Source organism: Ambystoma mexicanum, chromosome 6p (assembly GCF_040938575.1).
Source record: "Ambystoma mexicanum isolate Mex_15411 chromosome 6p, UKY_AmexF1_1, whole genome shotgun sequence".
Lineage (NCBI taxonomy): Eukaryota > Metazoa > Chordata > Amphibia > Caudata > Ambystomatidae > Ambystoma > Ambystoma mexicanum.
The window spans coordinates 1,467,082,147-1,467,107,775 of record NC_090935.1 but is presented as its reverse complement, the minus strand read 5'-3'; the positions used below and the strand labels follow the sequence as shown (position 1 = coordinate 1,467,107,775).

Here is a 25,629-nt window from a genome sequence, read left to right as displayed (position 1 = left end):
TCATGCATAGACGTCCTCAGATTGTTATCGACCATCAGTTGACGGCAACTTTTTGACGTGAGAATGCAAAAAATTAGAGGCCAAGATTTCGATAAATGACACCGAAAGGGCGCCCGCTACAGCTTTGAGGCGTACAGTAGGGTGGGGGAATATATATTTTTACTTTGCATGCCTAGAGAATGCCTATTCACCTCCCCCTTCTAAATATTAAGGCGGCTTCAAAACCTCAATACCTTAATGGAGAATATAGGTTTACATTTTGCCTGCGGTGCAATTCTAAATTCTCCTAGCAGAATACACAGTGTGTAATAGTGTACCTTGAGACCACGCAGAGGATCGCTGCCCGGCTTGCCAAAAATGAAAACCCAAGACACTCTGGGAACCCATGCAGAAACGGTGCGCAGCATACACCATGCGGTCAGTCAGTGCAAGACGAGTCCGAATCGAAACATTAGGAACTCAAGGTTGGGGCTTTAGACCGAGGTCTGAGTCCATCCCCCAATAGCCAAACAAAGAGGTCTCAGTCGGAAAGGCCTATGTCTGTGTGTCCGTCTCTGTCTGTCTCTGTCCGTCAGTCTTTCTGTGTGTGTCTGTCAAAGGAGGGAGTTGGGACTGTCTAGTCCCAATGCACAACTCTGGTGCCAGACAGTCTTGCTGGGCAGATGCGATGACCAGTGCCTATCATTAACTTGCTAGCCACTAGCTGGTTGAATGGTGCAGATCATTACCATTTGTAGCGTTGGGCTTGCTCCCAGCCGGAATCTTGGCTAAAAGGGGAGCTCCAGCAACTATTTGTTAGGTAAGATTTTCATAATTGTGAAACAGCTTCCTGAGCTCAGACTTGGTGATTATTTTCCTTTGTCCTAGGTGAAGGGGAATCGTTTTCATCTCTCACCTAGTCTTTTACTCTTTTTATGGGTGACCTTTCTATGTCTCTCCATAGTGTATGGTTGGAGTTATAGTTTCCTATAATTTTTGGGCTTGGGCTGGGATTCCCCTTTCGGTTTCCCTGTTAATTACTCTTTATTGTACTTGGGTGAACTACAGTTCCCCAGGGGTAAAGAGGGATCCTCATCCCCCTTTACTTTTTATTTAGTGAACCAGCACACCCCACCTTATGTGGAGTGCTGCAGGGATATCATGTATCCCCTTGCTTACTTGCCTGTACCATTTTTATCACACTTGCAAGTTTACTTGAATGAATGGTGGCAGTGGTTTTACCTTAGTGACTTTAGTCTTCTTGCTCGCAGGCTGTTAACTCGGCTTCGGTAATGAACAGAAGGAACGCCATTTTGCTAAACTGATGGGCTCCTTCTCGTTTGCTTATAATTTGAGGTCTTACCCTTCCATTCTAGGTGGGAACGACCTCGGTGGAAGTTTTGTCTTTAGCGGGAATCCTTTATATTCCACGCCCTGACTCTGAGAAGGCAGGAACCGAGGGAGGAATCCAAAACTCTGCAGCCCCTTGTCTTTCACCTTGCCTGAAAGGGGACCCAGTCTCATTGGGGGGGCTGGCTGTCCTGATTGGACAGCGAGACTGCCCCTTTCTGTAAACTGTAGGGAGAGATTGCAGAAGTTGTGCTGTAGTTCCTGATAAATACTCCAAACCTGGAAGCTGCTGACAAGTCGACCACTGGAGCTGAAACTGAAAAGGAAGATGAAGAAAAGACATCTGTAGCAATTTTGAGCCACCGGAGAGCCTTCTGTGTAACATAGCATGATGCAATCCTTCATTCCAATTGATCTGGGCATCCCGAAAAAATGGTGACTCCTACACAGAGGCTCCTGAGATCCACTAGTCTCAAGAAGACCTTCATTTTGAGCCATGCCACGACGTACTGAGATATGCTGGGGCTGCAAACCGTCAATAGCCTGGGACCTCAAAGTCTGAGTGAGGTGCATGGTCTACCGAAGTCCAAATAAGTCTGAAACGTTGGTGGACTCCTGCTGGATCTCCATAGACACGATTTGAAGTCCTGAAGTCCCCTCACCAGCGTGCAAGACCGAGAGTGAAGAGAATCTGACCGGCGATATTCGTCCTTCATCTGGCTGCTGTAAAAAGGCGCCAAATCCACAGAGTTGCAAGAACCTGTAAAGAAGCCTCCTCTGGTGACTGCTGCTGCAAGTTCCCATCCTGTGTCAAGTTCTTTAGTCTCCAAACCAAGAACCCAGGGACGGGGTCCTGTACTGCTTCAGGCTGAAGGCATCCACTCCAAAGCTCTTTTCTCTTAAGGTACTGTGAAGGCTTGGGTTATACTTACCTTATGTCAGGTGTGCATCCTGTGTGGATGATTCGCATGGTTGGGAGTTTGTCCATACCACATGCCCAGGCCTAATGCTGTGAAGTCCCTGAACACTTTTTTTTACAATACATAGTGTTTCAGTGTTTCTTTGGGCCATATGTATTCTACAATTTCTTTTTATCAAGCTGCAGCCCTCTCTCCCTCCTAAAATGAGCCTGGCTGCTCTGTCCATGTTACCACATTCTCATGTGGTACAGCCTTATACTAAGACTGGGGCTTATCTACCGCCTCAGATGTATGGTTTTATAAAGCCCTTAGTTAGACTTGAGAAAAGCTGCCCTAACACTGTTAATCAGATCATCTTTGGAACCAAGACTTCTACGAAGCGCAGGTAGACGGGACATTTTTTCCCACCATGAATAATTGGATTTTCTCCAGCATGGGGTCTGGCATGGATTCACATGCTCATGAATATATTCCCCGTCGTCAGGCTGGGAATCCTCGGTAAAGAAAAATCAGTATCCGTTTCGTTTCTGATCTGTCTTTGGTAGTAGTAACCAATCACTGATCTCTGCGTCATACTGACCACAGCCAATGACTGCCCTCTACCTAAGCCCCGCCTCTGGCAGCCATCTTCAGATTTTTACCGCACGTTCAAGTGTTGGGAGTCCTCGTGCTTAGCTCTTGAGCTTTTACTGCGTGTTTCACGCTTTTTCAGGTGAATTTTCAAATTTTTTCGGTTAATCGAGCCTCAAGCTCCACAGTTTCTACTCCCGTTAACGGCTACCCGTTATGGGATTTTCCTACGCCCCTCAAGGGTGAAGATTTCGTCGAATCAACTTCTTGGAGGATTCCAGAAGATTCACGGCCTACTTCGAGATGGCCCAGGACGCGAGTTCGTCACCCGGACCCAAGCTGTTTCGCAGCTGCCCTGGATGCGGGCTGCAGAATGTGTTTAAGAAAGACGAACATTCGCAATGCCTCTGTCTTCATGGGGACAAGACTCATGTAGAGAAGGACTGCCAGTTCTGCAAGAACTTGTCGGAGCGGACCATGAGGGACCGTCGATCCCGTCTCGCCAGCTGGTTGGAGAAGGGCTCAATGGGTGAGAAGAAGAAAGGGTCCGAGCGGGCTTCTAAGTCCTGTGCAGGTGCCCCGGCGACGGGAGCCCAACACCAGGCCAAGCGCCGTGAGTCCGCTGGCTCCGGGAGCGCCGAAAGGTCGGGCTCTTCGGTCGCCAGGCAGGGCGCGCCTTCCCCGGCACCGTCAACCACGAGCCAGCGCTCCGGTTTGGGGAAGAGGAAGTCCGAGACCCCGGGTAAACTTCGGGAGAAGCCCCGTCCGATCTCGGAAGAGGGGGAGCGAGGCGTCGCCCCTCCCCCTAAGGAGAAGGCCCGGGACGCACCTAAGGTGGTGAAGGCCCCTAACCAGCAGGCAAAGGCCTCTATCGAGGCGATCGCGGCGACTCTGGCCAAGCCGGCAGAGACCCCGCCAGCGGAGACTGCCTCCGGGACTAGAGTTTCCCTGCCGCCAAGGAGGGAATCCTCGTTTCAGCCCATCGTCATGGCCACCATGATGGAAGAAGCGAGGGGGGGCACGGTAGCCTCCTCGAGCTCGGAGTCAGCCTCGGAGGAGGAACTGACCGAGGCCGTGAGGAATCTCGAAGTCCAATTCGAGAAGGTTCGATCCCGTAGGGAAGATCCTCGGGAGATAACCGAGGAAGACGATGATGGCGAGGAAGAGCAGCCTTTCCTTCCGGCGCAGCCGGAACCTGGGCCTCAGGATAGCTCGGCGGCCATTTTGTCTGCGATCCAGTCCTTATGCTCTGAGATAAGGACGAGATTACCACAGCCCAGGCCGGAGGACCCGCAACCTGGCCCATCGGGAAGTCCTCAGAACAAACGACGGAGGACCCAACCCTCTCCTCCACTCGCCCCCGTAAGGCCTACAGTTCCCTCCTCATCCTCCCACGAGTCGGGAGATGACGGTGCGATGGGCTCGACGACGGGTTCTGAGGGCGACGACGACAGAACGGGTCTCCCGTTGCACGAGCCTCGCCGCCCGACGAGATTGGCTCATTCCACGCCATGATCGCCAGGGCGTCAGAATTGTTCCAGCTCTGCCCGGAGGAGCAGAAAAAGGAAGGTTTCCTCTATAGGCGCCGGGAGGCCAAGAGGAAGACTGTCATCGCGGTGCCTCTAATCGATGACATCTGGGAGGAAGGCCTGTCGGTTCTCAAGAACCCCTCCACGGCACTAGCCAAACGGGACTGGTACAAGAAGAAGTACCGGGTCCCCGAAACCGCTCCCCTGTGCCTCAGGGCCCAGCCAACGCCAGACTCGGTCGTCTCGGCGGCGGCGAAGAAGAAAGCGGCGGGGTCAGGAGCCTCGACGTCGAATTCCCTGCCGGACGGCGAGGGAAAGAAGTTGGACGCCATGGGGCGGTGGTTCATTTCATCGGCGGCGATGACGATCAAAGCGGCCAACGCCCTGGCGATCGTGGCTCGTTACGACAGGGAGCTCTGGTTTAAGCTGGCCCCCATATTGGACTTCCTACCGGACGACAAGAGGTCCGAGGCCCTGGAAATACTTCAAGAAGGCGAGGTGGCGTTGGACCACGCCATAACGGTGGCAACCAATATTGCCGATACCGGGTTCCGCCAGCTGGGCAACAGTGTTTGCCTACGACGACGGGGTTGGCTCCGGGCGACCGACTTCCGTCAGGACGGCCAGACCAGAGTGTTGGACATGCCGTTCGACGGCAGCAACTTGTTCGGGAAGGCGGTGGACGAATCCCTCCAAGCCATAAAGACTGACACGGAGACGGCCTGCGCCCTAGGAGCCCTTCAGCAACGACGGCCCTTTCGGAGCTCCGGAGGCAGACAGGGTGCCTCCAAGGGATCCAGCGGTGGCTCGTCATCCTACCGCCAGGCGGCACGCTCCTCGTCTCAGGAGGCCTACAGGGGTCGTGGCAAGCAGGGAGTGCCTCGCCGCCGTCGGCAAGGTGGCCAGGGCGGCAAGGCCACCACCTCCAAGCAGGACTGAACCGGCCGTGGTCTCGGGCCCCCACCGAAGCACCCCGGTGGGAGGCCGGCTGACTAAGTTCGTCAGCGTGTGGAAGTCCATCTCCACTGACTGTTGGGTGCTGGATACCCTGGCAAGAGGACACTCTATCGAATTCCTGAAGAAGTGCCCTCACGTTCCACCTGTGGCCAGGAAGGAAAGTCACGTCCCGCAACTGCTGTTGGAAGTACGGGCGATGCTCAGGAAAGGCGCCATCGAGCTTGTCCCGAAGAGGCTCCAGGGCTCCGGGGTGTACTCAAGGTACTTCCTCATCAGGAAGAAGACGGACGGCTGGCGCCCCATCCTGGACCTTCGTCGTTTGAACAAATACATCAGGTCACAAAAGTTCAGGATGGTCACCCTCCAGCACGTACTGGGACAGCTGGAGGAAGGCGACTTTCTATCGTCGTTGGACCTGGAGGATGCATACTTCAACGTTCCCATCCTCAAAAGTCACCGAAAGTTCCTCAGGTTCGTCGTCCAGGGACCCACTACCAATTCAGAGCACTGCCGTTCGGATTGAAGTCGGCCCCCAGGGTCTTTACCAAGTGCCTAGCACCTGTGGCGGCGCGGCTGCGCCTGCAGGGGATTCACGTCTACCCCTACCTGGACGACTGGCTCATCCGCTCAAGGACGAGGGAACTCGCCGTCGAACACACTGCGAGGACCGTCCAGCTACTCACAGACCTGGGATTCGCCATAAATTACCCAAAGTCCCACCTGGTGCCGTCGCAGGTGGCCCTGTTTCTGGGAGCGAAGCTCGATACAGTGAGGCGCCTGGCAGCACCGTCGGAAGAACGGACGAAGACCATTCTAGGCAAAGTGCAGCACCTGCTAGCCACGGACGTGGCCAGGGTGTGGTCCATCAAGTCCCTCCTGGGGATGATATCCTCTTGCATCTACCTGGTGCGCCTCTGCAGACTACGGATGCGCCCTCTTCAAGAATTTCTTGACGCCCGTTGGATGCAGGCGACGGGCACCTTCGAAGACAGGGTCCCCCTCAACGAGGTGTTCCGGCGGGCGATTCAGTGGTGGGGCGTTCGAGCGCACCTCACGGCGGGCAAGGACTTTCAGACGCCGGCGTACCAGGAGACGGTGACGACGGACGCCTCCCTGGAAGGTTGGGGCGCCCACACCGGAGATCTCCACGCAAGAGGCCTCTGGCTCCCGGAGGAGAGGCTCCTGCACATCAACGTCCTGGAACTCCGAGCGGTGTTCTGGGCTCTCAAATCGTTCCTCCCGTCGCTCAAGGGCAAGGTGGTGCGGATCTTCACGGACAACACCACGACAATGTTTTACATACGGAAGCAGGGAGGCACCAGATCCCCAGCCCTATCCAAGGAGGCACAGGATCTGTGGCACTGGGCGGTCGCCCAGGGGATGTTCCTGGTTCCCTTACACCTGGCAGGAGAAAGAAACCCCATCGCCGACTCGCTCAGCAGGGAGCTGCGCGCGTGTCACGAGTGGGAACTGTGCCAGGATCAGGTGGATCAACTCTTCCGACGATGGGGCAAACCCCAAATCGACCTGTTCGCAACAGCAACGAACTCGAAGTGCAAGAGGTTCGCCAGCAGGTTTCCCCAGCCGAGAAGCATGGGCGATGCGTTCTCTACCCCTGGGACGGCCTATACCAGATCTGGTTCCCGGACCTTCTGGACTTGTCAACGTCCCCTCCCATCAAGCTGTCGGCGGACGCGGACCTTCTCTCCAGAGAAGGAGGCGCCATCTTCCACCACGACCCGGCGTCGCTGAACCTGCAGGCTTGGCTCCTGCAGCGCTAGAGTTTGGAGGCTACGATATACCGGCCGATTGCAGAGAGGTTCTTGCAAAGGCCAGGGCGTCCTCGACTCTCAAATGCTACGGTCATAAGTGGAAGAGGTTCTCTATCTGGTGCCGAGCACAGAAGATCAACCCCCTACGGATTACGGCCCCTCAAGTGCTGCCGTACCTGCTATTGCTGGCAAAGGCTGGGCTAGCCCATGCCTCCATTAAGATTCATCTGGCGGCGATCTCCAGATATACCAGAACCACAGGACGAACGTCCCTGTGGTCCCATCGACTGGTAAGAGTTTATGAAAGGACTGTTCCGGTCGTTCCCGCCGGTGAAGGTCCCGGCGTGGGAACTTAACGTGGTGCTGACCAGGCTCATGGGGGGCCCCCATTCGAGCCAATGCGCTCCGCACCGATGAAGTTTGTGTTGTGGAAGACTGCATTCCTGGTGGCCATTACCTCCGCACGACGAGTGGGAGAGATCTAGGCCCTATCCTGCAAAGCACCGTACTTGACTTTCCATGCCTCGAGGGTGGTGCTTAGAACGCACCCCTCCTTTATGCCCAAGGTGCCGTGGGACTTCCATCTTAACGAGCCCCTGGTGTTACCTGTTTTCTTCCCGTCTCCTTCGTTGCCGGCCGAGAGGACTTTGCACTCGCTGGATGTGGCTAGAGCGCTGAAGTTCTACGTGGACCGCACGAAGAGTTTTCGGAGGACATCACAGCTATTCGTGAACTTTGGACCTGTGAATCAAGGGAAGGCTCTCTCGAAGTCTTCTATTTCCAGATGGCTCTCCGGCTGCATCATGCACTGCCACCGGTTGGCTAACCGACCGCTGCCAGGCCGTCCGAGAGCCCATTCGACCAGAGCGATCGCTGCTACTACGGTGTTCTTATCTGGCGTGCCCCTGCTGGACATCTGCAGGGCTGCTACGTGGAGGTCGACGCACACCTTCACGAGATTCTACTGCGTCGATCGGGATTCCAGGGAGGAGTCCAGGGTCGGCCAAGCAGTGCTGCGCAACCTGTTCGCTTAAGGTGAGCCTGGTGAGGAGGTAAGAGATGCTTAATGTTGAGTTTTTTGTATTGCTTAATGTTGAGCCTTTTGCCACCCCCCGTGGTTGTGCATGTGTGTACTGCTATTTATTCTTATATTCATGAGCATGTGAATCCATGCCAGACCCCATGCTGGAGAAGGAACAAGTTACTTACCTGTAACTGTTGTTCTCCAGCAAGGGTCTGGCATGGATTCACATGCGAACCCTCCTGCCTACCCCTCTGCGGCTCTTCACTTGGTCATACTGCCACTTCACGTGCTACCAAATCTGAAGATGGCTGCCAGAGGGCGGGGCTTAGGTAGAGGGCAGTCATTGGCTGGGGGTCAGTATGACGCAGAGATCAGTGATTGGTTACTACTACGAAAGACAGATCAGAAACAAAACTGATACTGATTTTTCTTTACCGAAGATTCCCAGCCTGACGATGGGGAATATATTCATGAGCATGTGAATCCATGCCAGACCCATGCTGGAGAACAACAGTTACAGGTAAGTAACTTGTTCCTTGTCTACAAGTTAAGACAATTGCTATCAAACGTGGTATACCTCTGAGGTTATACCCATGAAAACCCTAATGCCGAACAGATCATAAACACATTTGTTTATATAGATCAGAACACTCAAATGCACAGTTCATGTACTGTAGAAATGTTTTATATATGGATTGTCTCCTGTATAAATCGATAACACAATAATAATGCCAGCAAAATAATTCACAAACTCCTACAAAAAATGTTAATGGATATTACCAAACTAACCAGTGAAAAACGTGGCAGAAATTGAGCCAAACTAACTAAAACCCATTTACTAAAGAAACAAGGTGGCCAAAATATGTGATAGTCATGCATATAAAAAGTAGGGTGCTGCCTATGATAAATAACGGAGACCGGCAAAGAGCAGTTTGCTGATTACGCAAAGACAACCCCTGATGCTGACCAGCATCGACTCCAGTGTTGGCCCGGTGAAGCCCTGGTCCTGTGTCTTGATCTCAAGAAGGACTTTGTTGGTGCTTTGACAGCAGGACCACTGAGAACAACCAGTCTTGACCCCTGCTCGAGGATCCGTGCATGAGCCTTCGAAAGTGTCCCTAGACCACTCTGTGGACTGACCAGCTTTCTACTGGGGTACCTTGCTGCAGCCGTCATTTCGAGTAGAGCCTTGGAACTTAGCAGATCTTGAGCTTGTGTTACAATCGCCTGCTCCAGCATTTTCAGCCATCTCCAGGGGAAGATGATCTGGGGCTACTCCTGTGTTCTCTGCTGTACGATCGTCTATCGCCCCCTGACCATGATGACCTTGGTTGAATGTGGTCTTTGTGTGCCATGGCTGCCTCTACCACAGAAGTCTTCCTTACCTTAGTTTGATTTTTCAACTGGAAGCTGTCCGGATCCGATTTCCTAAGTACCGCAACTGACTGAAACAAAATCCTGTGAAACAAATTATCTCTTTGAATGGATTGTCCTCCCACGTATTCCAAACACAACAAGTGTCAAAGATGAGGAATACGTGGGAGGAACATCCAGTCGAAAGAATGGGGTTAGTAACTTGTTCTTCTGTTTAGACATCTAGATGACCCTTGCGGGTGGAACAAGAACTGGAGAACAAGCCTGGAACGAGATCTGGAACCCCTAACCGTGGTTTACAGTGAACCCGGAGAGGAGGGTAAATCTACATAACTGTTGCTTTCTCCCCAGTCTCCCATAGGGTATTGAAAGTGTGAACCCATGACTCTAACTCAATCTGACCTAACCTTTGGTGGTGGAACTTAGCTTAAGGGTGCTTCCCTGGGCCTATCCTAGTGTGTTGGATTGAGCCGAGTACTTACCTGAACTTTTACTTGCACTTTTATCTAACTTTCGAGCGCTTGTTTCATCACCAATGCTACTGCTATTCCTATCAAAACTTACATGAACTATGCTTTGGAACTGGTGCCCTTTAGGCAGAAGACCATACCATTTTATGGTTTGAATTAAGGAAGTTGTTTGTGTTGACTCTTAAGAGTTCTGCCTATTTTCTTGGATCGGATTACTCACCTATATTGCACTGTCGGACGCCCAACTTTCTTTTAGTCTGAGAACCAGTATGATTTCTCATGGTCTGAATTCTTATCTGATCCTGGTCAAGTATGTGAAGATCATGGGTGTTCCTCTCTGTGCCCTTTATGGATTTGTGCATTTATCAACAGAACACATGCAGACTTCAGAGGGAAAGCAGTCGCATCAGGAATATATGGTTGCGAGATATGGGGGTATTCTAACCCAGACAGCAGAAAAGTTACTAACCGTTCCTCAGTCGACCTCTGTTTACAAATCTCATTTGTAGTCTGAGCAGACATATAACAGGCACGGTTCGAGTAAGTCCAATCTTACTTTGGCATAGCCGCTGGTCGGATGGGGGGGACTCACCAAGGCCTTGATTAATAATGTGCTGTCACTCAGCAACTATGTCGAGTCATCCCAGCAAAGTTTGAGTTTGTTTCCTGCTTTATTGATGTATTGCTAATAAAAGAACTCTGAAGCTCAGGATGGAACAGGTTCTGGTGGATACAAGCGAATATTGGATGCTGGCCAGTACACAAGTTAGGACGCATCTTCCATTTAGAACTACGAGGGGATTGACAGGCTATCTCTCATTTGCGACAAACTCACATAAGATCTTGCTTACTAGATTGAAGATGGGTGTTTTGCTGCTGGCAGTACGCACTTGTAGAGGGAAAGGGAGGGTCAACCAATATTGTATGTGTGGGGCTACAGAGAATTTGGCCTATTTTGTATCTTGTTTAACCCCATCTATGCAGACATTAGAAAGACTTGGCTGACAAATATTCTCAGGAGGATAGCACAGGGCAACGCGCTAGTCTTGGAAGCAAGACCACGCAGAGCAACAGAGGTTCGAATTCCGCGCTTAGAAACCGAACTCGCGTACGGTATTAGGCACGTTATAAAAAATCTATTAAATAAATAAATGGAAAGCAGGTTAAGATATTATAGCATAGACCTGCTCTTACCTTTCTACTCTTATGCACAGAGGTGAAAGTTCGTTTTTCCCTTGGCTCCCATCTTATGCAGCGCATGGTCACGAAGAACCAAGCCAACCACAGCTATTGCAGAATGACCACTCTGGGTCCCACAAAGGTGGGGTGAGCCTTAGGGGTGTGTCATGATATCCCTGCTTGATGCATTATACAAGAATAAACATTTTAAGTTCTTCTGCATTTTGTATAGTTTTTTATACGCTCCATTAAAAGGGGCGTGGGGTAATGTTTTGATGTGAAAGTGTCAATATTTTTAGGAATTCTACATTTGTTCACGGTTCAGACTATGTATAGAGGTGTTATTATGTGCATTTTCATGATGGTGTTCCTAATGCTGTCTGATATACTGTATTATATTGATTATGTTTGTGTCCCGAGGAATTTTAGTATGATTTTTGGAATTTTATGATTGTTCTGAATATTTATATATATGTGAATCTTCGATGGCTGTTTCTGCCAAAATAACAAACATTTGAGGGTGGATATGTATATGTTATAGAAGTCCTTGTGTGACAATACTTACTTGTGATTTGTATATGCTTGGTGTGTAAAGTTAAAGGTCTAACAACTAATTGTATTTTCATGTACTTCTTGTCTAACTGGAATTACTGGCGTTGCTCTGTGTGGATTCATTGTAGCTCTAGCCTACTCTTACACTCTTCCTTGATTGCTCGGCTACCTCACCTTGACTGGGTTGTGACTAAACTCTGTGTCTCCCCTGTTCATCATGATAGGGTGGCCTCCAAAAACCCTACCACCAGGGCTTATTTTGGAAATCCATCTTAACCAGTGGCAAACCAGTATGTAAAACCTCAAATTCAGAATGACAACTCTTCAGGGGGTCATGCCTGTACTCAAATGGGGAATATACATTTGTAGGAGTCAAGGATTGTGAGTCTCTGTACTCTTAGGTTAGGGACAGTGTACTAGGAACGCCCCTGTTGACTCCCTATTTTTCTAATTCTTAAAGAAATCTGTAAAACTCCAAATAACCTCTAGATGGTGGACTATGCATAGCATGTGATTCTAAGCAGATATAAGCCACAGAAAAAAGATTACTGAGTAAGTAATATTTGTCCCATATACCTGGCTGCTTAAGAATATAAAAATAACACAGAGACTAAACATCTTCATGTGAATGTAGAACTGCTCAATGTAAGTGGGAAAGCTGTAAAGAGAAGACAATTGGATGACTATCTGAACACATGGTATGCCTCAGACTGATCATTTTGAGGGGTGAAAATATATACATATAAAAGCGTATATTGGCATACATAAGATTTTGCTGTGTGGTGTGTATGATTTGCCCAAATAATTGTACATGAAAATGTTCTTTGTAAATCGCTTTATTTAAAAACGCTATACAAATAACAAGTTATTATTGTTGTGTTGAAAAAAGGTGGTGTACGCATTCTGTGCACTATTTGATGAGTTGGGTTTTAATTCCACGTTTACCGTTCTGTTTTGTAGTGAATTCTATGAACCCAATGCACTAATGATGGAAGAAGAAGGCGCCATAATCGCTGGCCTGTTAGTAGGACTGAATGTTATCGATGCTAATTTCTGCATGAAAGGGGAAGACTTAGACTCGCAGGTACTGCATGAAGGCGTGTGGGAAGAGAATTTTTGTGCAAGACACATGTGACTAAAGGAGTCTTAGGGCAGGGTGGATCTTCTGTAATGTGTTCATGATTTTCAAAACAGTGTTAACTTCAGATGCGATTATAATGTGGTTAATAAATATTGTATGGGGCCTCCACCTTCCCTCTATAATCGTGCATTTAAATTCATATACAGAATACTTCTCTCTGCTATGAATTTAATCTTGCATTTTTCACGTTTTCTGGTTTGTCAGTGGCACCAGAAGCCTCCCTGCATTAACCATATGAAATCGGCCACTGAATATCTATGAGCACTCCAGGTATTCACTTAGTGTTAGGTGACAGTTCTTTTTTGTTTGCAGACATTATTGGTCCTATTTCAGCAGAGAATAATCTTTGTCTTGTGCAATTGCTATTATTGTCAGAGTTGTCTGTCTGCTACATCAATATAAAGTTAAGTTTCCCATATTCTAAAACTTTTACCCACCTCCTGTGGACAGCTAGAGCATCTAATGGCCAGGAAACCAGTCCAATTTACTGTATTTATGTGGGGCATAACTACTTTAAAATATATACTTTTAGTCGGGCCTTCATGTATGTGCAACCAATTAACCGCTTTAAAATCTCTGTTGATGAAGCGTATAAAACCTAAAGGTATAATTAACTTGTTTTAATGTTTCTCCATGTCAGGTTGGAGTTATTGATTTTTCAATGTACTTGAAGGATGGGAGCATAACTAAAGGTAGTGAAGGGTAAGTGCCATATCTAAATGTATTTTTCTTGAAAGTACTCTCCATTAGTCTACACATGGGTAGTTCTGTTCTGGCTCAAGAATGTTCTTTTCTGCAAGCATGTGTTCATTGACATGCTATTATACTTTATATATGTATACCTTTTGTTACATTTAACTGTTATTGGTTTATCTGCAACATCAAATGTATGTTTTAGTGTTTTTATGAATGTGCTACTGGAGAGAAAGCAGTTTAGTTCAATGTTTGTGATTTTGCACAGAGCAGTTGCCTCTCGGCACTGGGAAACTCATCTGGCCATCTGTAGCACTCTGTCCTCTCAGCAGCAAGGGTGCTGACAGGCTGTCACTCCAGAACAGTGCAGAGTGAGGCCACATTTGGAATGAGGTAAAAGTGCAAAGAGGAGGCAGAGTGCCTATCTGAAGGCAGTTGCTGATCATTGTTTCCTATGCAATTGTCACAAATACTTAGCGGTTTCCCCAAGTATACAGATGTCTGGGTCTTTCCTTTAGTTCATGTACCTTGCATCAAAATACCCCAACTGTCTGTATTATAATGGAATGAACTACAGCTGGCAATTCAGAGTGTGTTAGTGTACACTGCACATGGAGAAGCTGCTGACTAGTGCTTATCGAGAAAAATACCGCCCCTCCTACAGTCTGCATCTTCTTCTTTTTTCTGCTAATTAGTGATTTGAGTATTTCATTAACATTCTTGGTCTCATATTTTATTCACCTTTTGAAATCAAGCTGCCCATCGAGTCAGGCTCAATCTTGCACCCCTGGTTAGTAAATCATTGAGCCAGTTTTCCTGATAGCAGGGTAGTTATAGAAGTAGTCCCACTTTCTGTAGCATTCATCTTATCTGCTACCTGTATCAGTAGGCCATAATTATTCAACAGTTGAGCTCTTTTTGTAAACATTTTCTTGTTCGCTGAAGGTAATTGCTTTCTGAGTTATGCTTCCCAGGAGAGCTACAATTGCTTTTCATTAATAAAAATTAATGTTAGTTTTACAATACAATTGCAGCATCCTTATAGTACAATTGCAGCAAAAACACGAAGTCTTACAACTTGCCTGTTCTTTGTGGTCCTTTCTTTGAAGAAATCTGGTCCAGGGTTTCCGATGAGCGTGGAAACTAGTCCCCGGAAACCTCTCCTGTGCTCCAATAATGTTAAAAAGCGGAGGAGGTTCTCCTGGGGCCACGCCCGGTTGTCAGTAGTAGGTGCAGGGGAGGGGGGGGAACCCTTTTATGTTTCCAATGGGAATGATAGGTCCAGTTTGAAAGCAGAGGCGGAGTTCAGTAGAAATGTGAGCAGATTCAGGGGGCCAGTAGAAGGGAAATCCAGAAATGAATCCTCAAGGGAAAATGTAGCACCCTCGGTTATAGCACCCACTTCAAAAAGTAGCAGCCTTTGTCCTGAGGCTGATAGTAATTCAATAAACATAGTCAGTGGAGTACGGAGCTCCTCAGCGTAGAGAGATAGCCCATAGACAGTGTGGCACAGGAAATGAGTACCTTCCGGCACAAATAAACAGAGTGCCAGAGGGCCGTGGGCCGGAGTAATAAGTAAACAGGATAGCGGGCAGAGAGACCCGCGGGGAGAACAGTAAGCAGAATATAGTAATACACAAAAAATATGCAGCGGACCAACAACAGAGTAGCAAGAAGAAAAACGGAAAACAACGAGGAGTAAGAAGCAAATGCCAGTCCGTGAAGTGGCCGGAGCGGCAAAGAAGAAACGCTGCACACCGGGAAGGAACACGCGGCAGAACGGAGGGAGGATGCTGCACGCTGAATAGGAAACCCGTGGTAGCAGGGAGGAGTAGAAAACAGAAGCTTACCCAGCTAGCGGAAAACTAGCGCAGCTTCAGCAAAGAAATGCACAAAGCAATGCGCTACTCTCACCGTCAGCATGGTTTAAGAAGGATTGTATGAGTAGCTTGTTCATGCTGCCCTCTAGTGGCAAGACTAGAATGATAGCAGATGAAAATGCAGTGAGGGCCCAATCGCCGCCATCTTTGTAAGGTGTACAAGGTATAAGAAGGCTTTTTTCGCCAGCGCTGCCAAGAGGGACCAGGAGGCTGAGTTCTTCCTAACAGTTAAACTAGTAAATTGCTGAAGAGAGATGTCCCTTATAAGAAGGCTGCAATAGCTTGTTTGACTTTTCTATGCAATAAGAAACTAAGAAATACCTTATTTTACTACGTAAATGCAACACAATAATCTGATGGATTTATTTATGCAGTAAGAATCTGCATGTAGACGTCCCACAGCACATTTGTTCATGCGAAGATCAGAAATAAAGTAGCCTGCTTGCATCATGGTGGCTTTCAGATTTACATTTTTAGTATTGAGCCTTGAGGAAGATTGTGGGGCCATGTAACGAAGCAGAAAAAGGAAGATTGTGTTTACTCACTGAACCCATAACAAAGGAATCTGCAAGGTGGTGGAATTAGGTTGAAAAAGCGCAAGGAGTCTTTATGTGCCATGGCAGAGGAAAATGTCTGTATGTATTACATTTTTTTAAATTTCTTTTGTCTAAAGAGCGGCCTTCGCTCAAGACTAGCAGAGCACTCTACAGAAAGTGGGTAGCCAGCATTTGGGATAGCATCTTTAAACAGTAGTGCAGTACTGTGAGATCTGTGCATTATCTGCATCCATTGGAATTAGTCCGTGGTCAGGTGTTTTTGAAAGAGCCATGTTTTGAGGGATTTGTGAAATTGGAGAAATGTGGGGGCATTCCGAGCCGACACCGGGATTGCATTCCAGATGGTGGTTGCGCATGACAAGATAAGGATTGTTTGTGGGGCCTCTTTGCGGACGAGTTTTGATTCAAGCCGGTTGGTCGATTTACTGTGCAAGGAGCTTGTGCCACCAGAAATGTGGAGCTTAGGCACCAGGTACGCTGCTGTGCCACTCATGACTGCTTTGTAGATGATACATGCAGTCTTGAACAGTATCCTGACATGCAGGGGAAGTCAATGTAGTTCACGTAGGATTGGGGTAATTCGGTCAAATTTCCATGCTCCCATAATACATGCTGCAGCGTGGTGGACTGCTTTAAGGGGAGCCAAGTGAGCAGCTGGGAGCCCGGTCAGGACAGCATTTCCCCCATCGCTGTGCAAGACCACAAAGGCCTGCGCTATTAGATGGTGGTTTGCCCTGGTTGCCTTTTTGTCACTCTTGAAGGTGGCAGGCATGGGTTGGAAGGCCTAAGTCTAGAGCCATGTGTAAATCTCTCCTGACTGCTCCAGAGAGGCTCATGCAGAATTGACTCAATTTCCTGCAGTGCTTACTTTGAGCTGCCTGAAACATCAGCAGAGCATGATTGCTTCGGATGTGACCTGAGAATTTTGAGGTTTGCTGCAGCCTAGTCGAGCAGTACAAGCAAAGAGGTTGTGGATTAAAGTTAAACAATTATATTTAGTATCACAATCACAAAAAGTGCCCATCTACGGTAACCTTTTGCCAAATCTATTTAGAGAAATCCCATTTAACTCATATTTTTTTACAGTTTATTCAATATCGTCAGAATTCATAAAAAAAGATCAACAGAGAAGAAATAACAATCGGAAAAGTATCTTAAATTTTAATATATTTCTAGAGACACACAATCAAGACCAAATATAGATTCACATAGAACAAATTCAAATGTGAAAACACATAGCGAAAAATGCATAAAACATATGCAAAAAATCGTGTCTATTTAGACTGTTTTTAAATAACCTATATCGCACACCGAATAGTAGTAATGCTGGGATGAAGAAATTGCAATTAGCATTATCCCAGTCATTTTGAACTTTTAAAAACATTCATTCTCCAATTACTTGGTTACATCGTTCCCGTACATTGCTGTGCTCACCACCCCTCTATGGGGTCACCCAAATCGATGGAGATATGGTCGTTTTGTACTTGGCGGATATGTTTTGATTCATTTGTTCTTTCTTTATTACACAATTGATATGATATGATGGGTTATTTATTACGCGCTTAATACCCAGAGGTTTCTAAGTGCGGACCCGGGGATCGAACCTGTGTTGTTCCGTGTCGCCTTGCTTCAAAGGCAAGCACATTTTCCCTGAGCTATACTCCTGCTACAATGCTAGGTTTAACTCTCAACTGGTTTCACATATGCAATTTCCTAATACGACTTCTAGAATTTTAGTTGAAGATTATGATAACATTTTGAAAAGGTCAGGTTAAATGAGTTCAGTTTGCCCTCCTAGATGGTGTCCACCTTAAAGGTTATATTTTGGAATGTGCAGGGTCTCAACTACCCCTTTTAAATGACTTTCCTGCAAAATATTCAAACCCTTGAGACAGGAGAAAAAGAATTGTCATCAGCAAAGAGGTGATAGCAGACACCAAAGGACGGGAGAAGTCTCCTAGGACAGAGTGCTAGAGGGTGAAGAGCAGAGGTCAAAAGCCTGTTCTTTAGTTGCTGACAGGGGGCGCGGTCCGGTCTGAGGTTTAAGAGTTACAAGAGATATTAAATCATCGCGTTGCCAGTTAGGAGGTGATCCAGGAGAGAGCAGTTTTGAAAAATTGGAGTTTGTGTAGTGCGAGGAGGATAGAATGGTTGACAGTGTTGAATGTGTAGGTTGGTCCAAATGGACATGTATAAGAGAGTCGAGTCTAGGGAGGTGAGCTTTGGAGAGAAAGTTGGACAACTACTTGAGTGCTGCAGTGGAGTTTCTACTGTGGAATCCAGATTGAAGTGGATCTCCAAGGCTGTTATCCTTGAGGTACCTTATGATCTGGTTGGAGACCTCCCGCTCATGGACAGTTGAATAATGGTGTTAGAAAAGCTTTTCTTTTTGCTGCGTTCCTCCTATATAATTCTATGGGACACCCTTTCTTTCTGCTTTATTTTTGCTGACATAACCGTTTGGAGACAAGTATAGCCTTCTGCTTTACGTCCCTTCCTTTGTGCTCCCGTTTTGCCCCCAGAACTTATCAGTACAGGGAGACTAGCTCCCTTTCTAAAGCTGTATATATAACCCTAAAGTGAAGTGCCTTCAAGAAACCTTTTGTTCTAACTTTTTCTTTTTTATCTTTATGTTTACAAATACAATGTGTCTGGGATGGGCTGGTGGCAGGAGGTGTTTTTGGCTTTTTCCCCTATACACTTTTGCATTTTCCTGGGTAATGCCATAGAGAGTACCACATACTGTAAACTGGCCATGACTCAATGTCCTTGCCTGTTCTTTGGCCATGTTGTCCATTGTTCGCCTTCCTGCTCTTCCAGATCTAGAATTGCCATATATAAAAAGCCTGAGGGTGACAGTTTAAGCTGACCATCATTGCCTCCAGCCAAGTACTAGCAAAGCCCTGCTCCTCTGTACTGATCTCAAGAAGACCTTCGGTGCGTGATTCCTGGACTGGTTGAAACAATCGGCCTTGACCCCTGCTCAAAGATCTGTGCCTGCTGAGCCTTCAGAAATGTCCCGGGACCACACGGTGGGCGGACCATTTATCTTCTGAACTACCTCGCTGCAGCAGTCACCGTTCATAGGGCATCCTTGGAACTTGGAAGATCATCAACTTGTGCTGAAAGATGCCTGCGCCTGCGTTTTCAGCCTTCCAGTCCCATCAGAAGCTGTGCATGGCCAGCTCTTTTGTTCGCCAAACGAAGATCTCTTGTTGCCGCCTAACCCTCGTGACTCCCATTGAATCCCATCATCTTATCTCCCTGGAGGTCTCGTGAGGTTACCTGCTCTGCAGAAGTCTTCTTACTTTCATGTCAGGCGTAAACAGCTGGCCAGTCCCTGGAACTGTAATACAGGTATCGTGCCCTACCGAAACTAAATCCCAAGTTTTCAAATGACTTCTGCAACCATGACCACTTGCCCTACCTCGACCGGGCCAAGCACAGAAGTGCCTGGGTTTAACGGATTCCAGAACCCCTGAAGTGGTTGCTGGGGAAAATCCAAGTAAAGGGGCTAGGGGAGTAAGTTGGTATGCTTGTTTTGTTCCTTCTCTCTCCATAGGGTTACATGGGGGTAAAGTCCTGGCTCTCTCTCTCCTTTACTCGACTCAGATCGGTGGTGATCTAGTCAAGGATCCCCACCGGGCTTCCTTGCGTGGTTGGACTGGGACAGATACTTAACTTTTCTAAACGTTCGGAGCACTTGATCGTAGCCACTGGCATTGCTCAATCCAACAGTAAACCTACCTGAGCAGTATATCATGTGTAATTGATGACTTTATGGCACGAGGCCCCATTCTGTCTTGGGGCTGGACTTGAGAGAGTCGGAGATCAAATTCTCGGATTGCTCATAAGTGTTGATCTATTTCTTCTTCTTGATTATTTACCTGTGTTTACTGGTGCTGAATCAACTGTTTTAATGCCTCTTCACTTACTTTACCCCACACAGTTATTGAAAGTCTTGCTTATTATAACTGTTGCTTAAGTGGCTTCAAGGTAATTTTTTAGAACCCCCAAGTGTATGTACATAGATATATTTGATAAAGGTTGTGAGATAATACTTAGCTTAGGGTGCCATTGCTAAGTGTTTATTTTAAAGGCCTAATCATTGTAATTCTCTGTCTAAATGGAATTCTTGTAGTGCCCTGTGTGTCTGCTTATATCCCTAGAACACTCTTGCACCCCTCAAATTCTAATCCTTACCATTCGGATACCTACCTTGATTGGTTATGGCTAGTCTTGTTTATTGCTGTTCCCCATAATAGGTTGGCCTCCCAGAATCAACCTCGGGGTACATTTTGGCGATCTATCTTAACAAATGGGGAAGGAGGGAAACTGGGTGCTAGTGCTTCTTCAGAAAGGGTAGGACAGTGGCAGATTTATACGGGGGGCAGGGAAAAGAGCTTGGAGAGATAAGGGCAGGTGATTGAGACCAAGGGCCTGATGTACACAAATATTTTCAATGGGACTTTCCCAGGTTAAAAAATTATTTTAACTCGGGCTGCAAGTCTTTGACTGTTTAGGGTTGAAATGGGTTGATAGAAGTGCAAGATGGATTGGCGCTGGACAGGATGGGTGCTAACTCAGTAGGAGAGAGTAGTGGAGATAGTTAAGAGTAGAATGGGTAGGGGTGGTGGACAACAGGATGATGGGGGAGGGAGAGAAGGAGAACAGTGATTTGATTTAGTTAATTTGGTTATTTGTAATGCGCACATCATCAGGGAAACCAGGCCGACCTGAATCTATGTGAAGGTGTCAACAATCTGGTGAACAGAAAAAACAATATAATGGTGGAATGAAGTGACAAATTATTGAAAGAGAGGTTTCTAGCTTCTTCCTAAATAAAGGCAAGGACTTGATTTTCCACACGTCGGGGAGGTGTGGGGTGGGAAAACAAGTGCCAGGCACAAGGGCTGCAGATAGAAAAATTTCGCTCTAACAGTGAACGAAATGGGGGAAGTGGGGAAGGATAGTCAAAGTTTTGACCAATCGATTGAAGTAGGCGGGTTGGACGATGATCTGAGATCATGGAGGCACTTGCAGACAAGACAGAGGATGTTAAAAAGGGTACCGGGAGCCAATAAAGACTTCTTCGAAAAGGAGATATTGAAATAGTTGTTGGGAGATTGTAGAGGACTCTAATGGTCGCATTTTGTGCAACTTGGAAACAATTCAATTGGCCAGCCGGGGTGCCGATAAGAAAGGGATTGAAATAATCCAATTTTGATTTCACCAATGTCCCAACACCAGCGTGGTGATCTTTCTGCTATGAGAGGAAGAATGGGCCGCAGTAGTTTAAGTCGATAATAAATCGATTTCACAATTTCACTTGCTTGTGGATTGCAGTTCAAGTTCGACTGCAAAATGCAGCCAAGGCTCTTAACTTTAGAAGAGAAGATAGTAGGTACTACAAATAAAGAAGGGTAAGGAATACAGAATTGTGAGTCCGACAGCAGTTTTTTTGGGCCAAACAATACAATATAGGTCTTGGAGGGGTTTAATTGGAACCGGTTTTCGATCATCAAGCTTTTCATTTTTTGAGCACATGCTATTATCCGTTGGATTGCTTCCAGGGGATTTTGGAGCCTGACGTAGATTTGGATATCATCGGCATACGAGTGGTAACTTAGATTACATTGTGAACAAATATTTAGTAATGGCACAATATAAATATTGAATAACGGAGAGAGGGAGGACCCTTGTGGAATTCCGCAGAGAACAGGCATGGAGTCAGAGTAATAGGCTCCCATTTTTACTTGTTGGGTTCAATTCAAAAGAAAAGACGAACTACTTCAGTAATTCTTGGGACATCATATCAACCTTAGCCAGTCTAAATCAACTATATTGAAGGCTGTTGATGGGTCAAGTGAGCATATGGCCCTTAAATGAGTAGGATCTTGTGCAGTAGATGGGATGCAAAGTAACTCTTACACCAAATAATCAAACCAACTCAGGAAGAAGGCAAAGTAGTTTACGGTCTCACTCGAAGCATTTCATTTAAAAGGAACTCGTTATACATGATGTCATACTATATGGCAAATAAAAAAACCTACGAGTGGTTGTGGTTGTGGTTGGCTTAAAGGGAACATTTAAGTATACTTTGTATAAGGGATCGGGTTGTGATTGGGTCTCTACGGTCAGGTGGACAACTTATGCGCACCCCTACTGCAAGTCATCTTCAACCATTAATTGACACACAGCTCATCATTGGCTATTAAACTATAAGGCTCTTTGTTATGTTTTCTACAATTGGTTGGCACGCTTGTGCCCTTCTGGAACATTCGGCTCACTAGCAGCACGTATGCTGGTACCCCAGGTGTCAGTGGGTGGACGTTGACTGTGTCTTCCCACCCAATTAGCCCAACATCTCATCACCCATGCCTTCTGCCATGCAGATTGCCTTTGAACTTGACCTTGCAAAGTATGCTTGCTCCTGGGAATATATGGGAGTGTGAGCACACGCGATCTTATGTCTAGAGCTGCTTATCCAACTTCTATTTCCATCCATAGCCCACATGACAGGAGACTGCAATTCAGCTTGTTTTCTAGCATTTAATTTTATTAAATGAATAAAACTTGGCACTCCGTGTTCTTTCTTTGCACCTTAACAAGAGATGACTCAGCCTGTCACATTCACTGTTCTTCAAAGATAGATTACCAGTTCTTGGCTGCTCCAGCCTTGACACCAAGCCAGACAGCCTTTCTGGGTCCTTTTCCAGCTGCTCTCTTGCTGCGACACAGCTTTTCAGCCATCTTCTTCATGGGCTTGAGCTTACTAAAATTGTGACACCGAAGTCCAGATTCTATATAATGGCGGCACTGCTCACAGTCTATTCACTACGTATAGCAAAGCTTCTATGATTACTTAGTCTATTTGCTGCATCTGTACAGTTATTAAATGGCTTGCATTTTCTGCAGTGCTCTGCACACATGCAATCTTCACTTTGCATTTAGAAGTTTACTTGATTCTTTACTTCGTCATCAGATTGCATAAGTTCTATACATCCTCTTCATCAGCCACTCTTCTCAGTGCGCTGCGCTCATCTCTTGTGATGTCACAAACTTTTGTTTCTTTTATCGTCATATTCCTTTGGTGACCTCTTCCAATAGATTGTCATCTCTACAGGGATACATCAGATAGGGTTTTCTTAGTGGATATCTTTTCTCAAAGACACTCCGCGGAATAGGCACAACCACTGGTGTCATGCATGGCATGGTTTCTGGCTTCCAGCATATAAGTGGAGGGGGGCGGGGACTTCCTGCAGAGTAATTCGGCTGCTCCTCTACACTAGCATAACGAGCATGCAGAGATCAGCTGCAGCGGCAGCCCTCAGAATATCTTCCCACACTGCCAATAAGGGCGGGTTTGGTGCCATGACAAGGTCTGAACCCAGACTGAAATGTATCAAGGATTCCATGTGTAGCAGATTGTAGAGGAACAGTAGTGAACAAAGTAGTTAGTAGAAAGTGAGGATGTGATAAACATTGACTCGGGAGGCATGAGCGAAGTCTGGTGGGTAGATTAAAGTTTGCTGGCGTGATTACGAAGGGAGGCGGTTAAATGTGTGAAGTAGGAGGGGTTAGAAGAGTTAAGGGCAGCATTCGTGTTTTTTTTGTAGGGAGTTGGTCTGTGACTTGCTCCACCTTCATACATCATGGCTCATGGTGGTTTTGAGGTTCTGAATCTCGAAGGTGATGCTTAGCTAATGAGGGCAAGGTGAGAATGTTTGGACAGGATAGTGTTGGTCAAAGGGAGTCGTAAGCGCATAGTGAAAGTTGAAAGAAGCTTGAACAGGCGCAGACACTGGAGAAAAGGCGCAAGACTGTCCTATCTGAATTTCTTAGTCATTGGAGAGAAGGAGCAGATGTTGGAGGGACTAAGATGGTCCAGTGGACAATGGAGTGATCGGAGGGAAAGGGGTAAATGGAGAGATTAAAGAAGGAGAGTGAAGTAGCGAGAGACAACGTCAATAGTTCACTATAACAGTCTGCAGAGGTCAAGGTCAATGAGGTTACATCCAGAACTTTCCCCTTGGGTCGTGGGGCTAGGCAGGGGTGTCCCCTCACCCTTGCTGTTAACGCTGGTCTATTGAGCCCCTTGCGATATGATTGAGAACAGACTTGAACTGGTTGGGATTCCGGTCGCATCGATTTGGGAGGACAGTCTCCTTATATGCAGACGATCTTTTGATGTATATAACACACAACTGACGCACACTCTGATTATGAGGCATTCAGCAGACCATCGGTAAACTGGCAGAAGTCCATCCGTTTTCCAATGCAAGGAGAAGACCGGGCCAGCCGTCAAGGATGTCCCTACCAGATATTGAGGGTCAGTTTCAAATATCTAGGTATACAAATTGTGCTGAGTCATGCCAACTTCCTTTATTGGAATCTTTATCCCATTACCGAACGATTCCTCCAGGATGTGACACAAAGGGAATTCCCTTCTATGAAGGCTGCCCTGTTTAAGATGCTGACTCTGCCCAGGTATCTCCACATACTTCAGAATGCCACACTCCTGATAAATCCAAATTTGATTAAATTGATGCAGCTCTGGGTCTTGTTGTGGCGCAGGAAACCACCTTGTATTGCCCTAGCCACGCTGCAATGCTCGGTGTGGAAAAGGGGGCATTGGATGACCCAATATACGACAATATGACTGGGCAGGGCAGCTGGCCACGGTGAACGACTGGTTACACAGGGACCCTCGATTACCACATGTTAAGGCCGAGCGAGCATGGATGAAGGGATTCTTGCCATCTCAAATCCTGTACAGTAGACTGGGGAAGCCCGCGATACCAGAAATAACACAACATACTTTACGGGTGTGGAAGTAGGCACACCAACATGTAGGGTGGGGAGGCAGACTATAACCCTAGCTCAACCCCTATGGTTTAACAAATGCATGCTGAAATTAACACGATCGGTAACCTCAAGATACAGGAGCTGTGCAAGATCCAAGCCTTATCGGAAGTGGTCTTTTGCAGATCTACAGCTTGCTTTCGGGCGACCCGATACTGAAAGTTATGTTTGTTTTTATTTACTTAAAATGTGCCGGTAGCCCTCAGGCATCGAGGCGCACATTAACACACTGGACATGACAGATAAATACAGGACATGCCCTGACCTGAAAGAAGAGAAGAGAAGAGCTTGAATAAGAATGTTTGAGACCGCTGGAAAGTAGTAGGGTTTTGCTCTTGTCTAATGCTCAGTAGAAAGAGGTTCCAAGAATTTGCCGCACAGATGGGAAAGGAACTGCTCAGTCCATTCTTGCATTTAAAACCTCCACATTTCACCAGGGTTGGGTCAGATGAGCGGAGGGATCTGGCCGGGGCAAAGCTTAATATTAGAGGTTGAAAGTAGACAGGAGCCTGGCCGTATGGGCACCTGTGAACTAACCTAGCCATCTTAAAATGGATTTGTGCACGAACGGGGAGCCAATGCAAATTCCTCCTATGTTCAGAAATGTGCCCTTTCCTCGATATTCCTTTAATAATGCGTACTGGGTTGTTCTGGATAACCTGACATTTTTGAAGGCAGGACTTATAGGCTCTGATCAGCAGGGCATTACAATAGTGAATCTGGGATAGAATAGTACCTCTCACTACTTTGGGGCAGTTTTCCTCACAGAGAAAGGGTTGGATGTTATGTAAAAGCCTGAGCTGCTAAGCATATGTCT

The 25,629-nt window shown here is 47.0% G+C and overlaps 1 protein-coding gene across 11 annotated transcripts in view; it reads left to right on the top strand.

The window, feature by feature from the left end:
* Positions 1-25,629, top strand: part of RUFY3 (RUN and FYVE domain containing 3) — a 735,957-nt gene that overhangs the window by 360,334 nt on the left and 349,994 nt on the right. For all 11 annotated transcript variants that reach the window (XM_069626287.1, XM_069626282.1, XM_069626286.1 and 8 more), the window contains 2 exons: positions 12,637-12,760; positions 13,458-13,519. In XM_069626287.1, coding sequence (XP_069482388.1) covers positions 12,637-12,760; positions 13,458-13,519 — 186 coding nt within the window. The remainder of the gene's footprint in view (positions 1-12,636; positions 12,761-13,457; positions 13,520-25,629) is intronic.